This window comes from Carlito syrichta, unplaced genomic scaffold (assembly GCF_000164805.1).
Source record: "Carlito syrichta isolate Samal-C Ts95f unplaced genomic scaffold, Tarsius_syrichta-2.0.1 Scaffold311755, whole genome shotgun sequence".
Taxonomy (NCBI): Eukaryota; Metazoa; Chordata; class Mammalia; order Primates; family Tarsiidae; genus Carlito; species Carlito syrichta.
The window spans coordinates 344,210-350,884 of NW_007255851.1; the positions used below are offsets into that span (position 1 = coordinate 344,210).

General features: G+C 36.8%; 1 protein-coding gene across 1 annotated transcript in view; it reads left to right on the top strand.

Annotated features, from left to right (window-relative positions):
* Positions 1-6,063, top strand: part of CERS3 (ceramide synthase 3) — an 83,769-nt gene extending 77,706 nt beyond the window's left edge. The window contains exon 11 of the mRNA XM_008069014.1: positions 5,902-6,063. Coding sequence (XP_008067205.1) covers positions 5,902-6,063 — 162 coding nt within the window. The remainder of the gene's footprint in view (positions 1-5,901) is intronic.
* Positions 6,064-6,675: the final 612 nt, after the last annotated feature.

Sequence of the window (6,675 nt, forward strand, 5' to 3'; positions counted from 1 at the left end):
TCTTCTAAGAGGTTTGAAGTTGCATATCATCATGGTTTTAATTTTCACTTTTCTAATGCCTAATGATGTTGAATGTCTTTCCGTATGCTTGTTTGTCATCCTGTGTCTTCTTTGATAAACTGTCTCTTTTTGTCTTTTGTCCATGTTTAAAATGGTGTTGTTTTCTTATTGTTGAGTTTTGAGAGTTCCTTATTATACAGACAAGCTGGATATGTGATTTGCAAATATTTTCTCCCAGTTTGCAGCTTATCTTTTCATTTTCTGCATGGTATCTTTTGTAGAGCAAAAGTTTTTAACTTTGATAAAGTTCAGTTTATCAAGTTTTTTCTTTTGTGTAGCAAGCTTTTTGTTCCATGTTTGAGAACTCATTGCCCAAACCAAGGTCATGGGTTTTCTTTTAAAAGTTTTGTGGTTTTACATTTAGAGCTATGATCCATCTTTGAGTTGGCTTTTGTAGAAGGTATGACATTTAGGTCAAAGTTGACTTCTTTGCCTGTGGGTGTGCAATTGTTCCAGTCATTTGTTGAAAAACCTTTCCTTTCTCCATTGAATTGCTTTGAATCATTGTAAAAACTGAATTGGTCATATTTGTGTGGGTCTATTTCTAGAGTCTCTTTTTTATTTCACTGATCTGTGTATTTTTCTTTTGCTAATACCACTCTGTCTTAATCACTGTAACTTTATAAGTAAGTCTTATAATTAGATACTGTAAGTCCTCCCATTTTATTCTTCAGAATTGCTTTAGCTACCAGTTCCTTTGTCCCTCTGTATAAATTTTAGAATCATATTGCCTGTATCTATAGAAAATCCTGCTGGGATTTTTATTAGTATTGTGTGTAATCTATAGATAATTTGGGGATAATTAATGTTTTGAGTCTTCCAGTCCATGAGCATAGTATGTCATTCCAAGTATTAATGCCTCCTTTTATTTCTTTCACCATGCTACAGATTTCTAAATTCAATTTTTAATTGGACACTCCTCGTTGTATTAATTTATATGGCCACTACAACAAATTACTACCAACTTGGTGCTTAAAACAACACAGATGTATTCTCTCACAGTTCTGGGGAACAGAAGTCCATAATCTGAGTAGAGTCAAAATCAAAATGCCAGCAGAACTGTCTTCACATTACCTCTCCTCTGTGGGTCCTCTCTCCCTCTGCCTCCGTTTTGTGTGGACGCTTATGATAGAGTTTAAGGCCCACCTGCATAACTTAGGATAATCTTCTCATCACCTTAATTTAATCACACCTGCAAAAGCTTTACACAGTATCAGGTAACATTTATAGGTTCCACAGAGGAGGGACTAATATCTTGGAGAACATTTTTCAGCTTATTATATAGTATTTAATAATCAAGACGTGTGTGTGTGTGTGTGTGTGTGTGTGTGTGTGTGTGTGTGTGTGTGTGTGTGTGTGTATAATTTTGTGTGTTGACCTTGTGTCCTACAACCTTGCTAAACTCATTTATTAATTTTAGGAGTTTTTTGGTATATTCCTTGGGGTTTTCTACATGGAAATCATGACAGCTACAAATAGAGACACTTTTATTTCTTTCTTTGAATCTTATATGGATTTTATTTCTTTTTCTTGCCTTATATTGACTAAGACTTCCAGTGCAACAATGAGTAGAAGTGGTGGAAGTGGACAGTCTTGCCTTCTGCTTAATCTTAAGGAGAAAGCATTCAATCATTCACCATTAAGTATGATATTAGCTGCAAGATTTGCAGATGTCCTTTAATAAGTTGAAATTTTCTTTTTTATTCCTTCTTTGCTGAGTTTTTTTAATCATAAATGCATATGAAATTTTGTCACTTGATTTTTTGCATCAATTAATATACTGTTACTTTCTTCTTTAGATAATTAACATGATGGATTATATTGATTTTCAAATATTGAAACAGCCCTCCATTACTGAGACAAATCCCACGTTGTTGGGAGTATTATTATTTTACTTTTTTGCTTTTGTTTTCATTTTCTTTTACATTTTTTTATTTTATAGATGTGGGGTACAATTCAGGGTGAAATATATAAATGTTCATTATGCAGGTACCTTGTGGATAAGGTGTGTCCCCCTCCCCCAGCAAATTCCCACTACTGCCAATCCCAGATCCCCACCATAACCACCTCCCCCTGGCAGTTTCCTGCTGCTGCCAATCTTTTTCTTATAGTATTATGATGATTGCTCAAGGTCCGCTTATGAGTGATAACATGTGATATTCAGTTATTTATTTCTGTGATAGATCACTCAGTATTATAGACTCTAAATCCATCCAGGTTGCCGTGAAGTTCATGATTTTGTCCTTCTTTATGACTGTGTACCACATTTTTTTTATCCAGTCCCCTTTCGTTGGGCTGCATGGTTGGTTCCATGTTCTTGCTATTGTGAACCCTGCTGCAATAAACATACATGTGCAGTTATCTTTTTCATAGAGTGATTTGAGTTTCTCCAGGTATATTCCCAATCGGGGAATTGTGGGCTCGTATGGAAGGTCAGTTTTTAGATCTTTTAGGAATCACCACACTGTTTTCCACAGAGGCTGTACTAGTTTACACTCAGTAACTAGTACACTTTAAACTTTATTATAAAGCTACAATAATTGAAACAGCCTGGTATTGGTACAAAAACAGGCATATAGACCAGTGGAACAGGATAGAGATTCCAGAAGCAAACCTCAATTTCTTAGCCAACTCATCTTCGAAAAAGCCACCACCAATAACCACTAGGAAGAAGAGACCCTGGTCATCAAATGGTGCTGGAAAAACCAACAGTGTAGAAGTGTTTCCTTTTTGCCACATCCTCTCCAGCATCTGTTGTGTTTTGAGTTATTGATGATGGCCATCCTGTCTGGAGTTAGGTGGTATTTCAATGTAGTTTTAATTTTCATTTGTTTGATGACTAATGAGGCTGAGCATTTTTTCATTTATCTGTTGGCTACTTGTATGTCTTCTTTTCAGAAGTGTCTATTCATATCTTTTGCGCACTTTGTAATGGGGCTATTTGTTTTTTTCTTTTCGGCACATTTCAGTTCATTATGGATCCTAAAAGTTAGGCCTTTTTCAGACATACAGTTGACAAATATTTTTTCCCAGTCTGTGGGCTGTCTCCCTGCTCTCTTGATGGTTACTTTGGCTTTGCAGAAGCTTGTCAGTTGGATAAGGTCCCACTTGTCTATCTTATCTCTTATGGCATGGACACTTGGGGTTTTGATCAGGAATTGGTTGCCGGTTCCAATTTCCATGATAGTGTCTCCTGCATTTTCTAAGGTTCTTATAGTATGAGGTGTTACATTTAGGTCTTTGATTCATTTACAGTTGATTTTTTGTGTATGGTGATAGGTGGGAGTCATGTTTTACTCTTCTGTATGTGGTCAGCCAGTTTTCCCAGCACCATTACTGATAGGTTCTCCTCTCCCCAGGTGTTGGTGGTGGAGGCTTGAAGATGAGTTGGAAAAGAAGTTGAGGTTTTGCTTCTGGAATCTTTATCCTGTTCCATTGGTCTATATGCCTGTTTTTGCACCAATACCAGGCTGTTTTGATTATTGTAGCTTTATAATAAAGTTTAAAGTCTGGGAGTTGCGATACCTCCTACTTTGGTTTTTTTTTTGCTAAGGATTGTTTTGGTGATCCATGGTCATTTATGTTTCCATATGAATTCCTGTATTGTTATTTCCAGGTCTGAGAAGAATGCGCTGGTAACTTAATGGGTATTGCGTTAAATCTGTAGATTGCCTTGGGTAGGAAGGACATCTTAACAATGTTGATTTTTCCTATCCATGAGCATGGAATATTTTTCCATTTGTTTGTGTCATCTTTGATTTCTTTGAGCAGTGTTTTGTAGTTTTCATTGTAAAGATCTTTCACGTCTCTAGTTAGGAAGATGCCAAAGTATTTCAATTTTTTTGTGGCTATTGTGAATGGGATTGTGTTTTTTGGGGGGGATTTCTGTTTGTTTATTATTGGTGTATAGAAATGCAACTGTCTTTTGCACATTTATCTTATACCCTGAGATTTTGCCAAAGTCCTTTATCAGTGTAAGGAGGTTTTTGACAGTTCTCTTGGGTTTTTGAGGTATAACATCATGTTGTCTGCAAAGAGGGATAACTTGACTTCCTCTTTTCCTATTTGGATGGGAGTATTATTATCTTATACATTGCTTATTTTGAATATGAGCAAACGCAAATTTGGAATATTTTGTTGAACTTTTTATGTCTATGTTCATTGGAGATATCAATCTGTAATTGTCTTACGTATCTTTGTCTGATTTTGGCATCAGAACAATTCTGGCCCCATAAGATTAAACGGGACATTTTTCCTCCTCTATTTTCTGGAAGTGAATGGGGAGATTTGGTGTTATTTCTTCTTTGGGTATTTTATGGAATTTGCCAATGAAAACATTTGAGCCTGCTGCTATTATTTTTCAGAAGGCTTATGACTACACCTTCAATTTTCTTCATAGTTATATGACTATTTAGATTATCTATTTCATCTTGGTAACGTTTCAGTAGTTTGTAGCTTTTGAGAAATTGATCCATTTCATCTAAGCTGTTGAATGTACATGTATAGAGTTGTTCATAGAACTCTGTTGTTATTCTTATATTGTACATGGTTTCTATAAGGAGGGACCCTCCAAACACTGGAATTTATTTATTAAAAATTCTGTATTTATTCTTACATGTTTAAACACCAGTCACCTTCAAAGTACTCTCCATTTGATCCGATACACCTATAGAGATGCTTTTTCCACTGCTCAAAACAGTTGTTTGAATTTATCAATTTTGGTACCTTTTAGTGCCTCTGCCATCTTTTGCTTCACTTCTTCCACATCAGCCAAATGTTTCCCTTTGAGGACTTTTTCATTTAGGGAAACAAGAACAAGAAAAAGTCTCTCAGGGCGAGATGGGGTGAATAGGGAGGGTGGGGCCTGGGAATCATGCTGTTTTGGGTCAAAAACTGCTGAACACTCAGCATGGTGAGGGCAGGTTTTTCATGTAAATCACCCATTATAAAATGAGTAAATGTGTTGAAAGAGAATCGCCAGAAAAAAATTATCTGAAGCCGAACACAGCCTCTCACAACAGTACTAACTGGTACACTGATGTCAGTAGCTTCCTAGAACACTTACCTATTGGGGGAAGCTTGTATTACAAGGGGCCTGGCCTCCAAAACATAATTCCATTTTTTTGGTGTCCTTTCTCAAATAGTCATATCTTCTTTTTCTTCTCTGGTAGTTTGTGATTTCCCTCTTTTTCTTTTTTTCAGTCTTGCTAGTGAGTAGTTAATGTTATGGATCTTTTCAAAGACCCAGCTTTTGATTTATCGTTTTTTCCTATTGTTTTTCTGTTTTCAATTTCACTGTTTTGTCTTTTCTTTATTATTTCCTTCCTTTTGCTTGAATTGCTCTTTTTTTCTAGTGTCTTAAGGTTGAAGCTCAAATTGTTTGAGACCTTTTTTCTTTCCTAATATAAGCATTTAATGATATAAATTTCTTTTTAAGCATTATTTTAGCTGCATTTGACAAATTTTGATATGTTGTATTAGTATTTTCATTTAGTTCAAAATATTTTCTAATATTCTTTGAGAGTTTATTTTTGACCTAGTGGCTATTTAGAAGGATACTATTTAATTTCCAAGTGTTTTGAGATTTTCCTATTATCTTTTTTATATTGATTTCTAACTGAATTCCATTGTGATCTGGAAATATAATTTGTATAATTTTACTTTGTTTGTTAAAGTTCATTTTATGATTCATGATATGATCAATTTTGGTGAACATTGGGTTGTTTGGATACTGGGTTTTCCGTAAAGGGATACATACTTCAAACTGGATTCATTTATTTTTGCCCCTCAAGACTCTTTCTGGAAGGTTGTTACTCACAGTCAATTTTTCCCTTTGTCTAGAATATCAAGGATGTGAGGAGTGATGGTGAGGATGAGTATGAAGAAGAAGAGGAAGAAGAGGAGAAAGAGGAAGAGACTACCAAAGGCAAAGAGATAGACTGTTTGAAGAATGGCCTTGGGGCCAACAGGCGCCTCATTCCCAACGGTCAGCACGACCATTAGTTTGAAGCCCATGGAACTCCCATGGCACAGTGTGCTGCAAGCACTGCTGGAGGCCTGGAATGCTCCCCCATCCGTCGCTGTGGCCTAGTGGACCCACAGAGACCCAGACTCTACCCTTCCCTCCTTCTAGCCACCACCTTTCCTCCCACCCCAGATGTGTTTAACAGAGTGTTGTTAATTTGTGTTAAAATGTTAAACATAAGCATTCCCATGAAGTTTTTACTGCAGTTAGGACTTAGACTGGTCAAAGATTTCAAAGATTTCTCCAGACAACTGTTCTAGTTCTAATTGCATCCATTCATGCATTTAGCTTTGTGCTCACTTTGTTGTGGCCCCTTTCACCATCCCGCCTTGCCTAGCCTCAGGATAGTCTGATAAGTGCTAAGAAAGCCCAGTTTTTTCAGGTGTGTTTGACCACAGAGAGCAGTTTATTTCCCAAAAGCGAGCGAGCAGTGGCAAGGGGACAGCAGCAAAAAGACCAAACCAGGAGCCAGGTGTCCAGGGCCCACAGGCCACTCCCTGCTGAGCAAACTGAGGTGCTCATCTCTGTGATGTGAATGGTAACTCCTGCCCTGCCACACAGGGTTGGAGTAAGAATCAGATGGGATAATA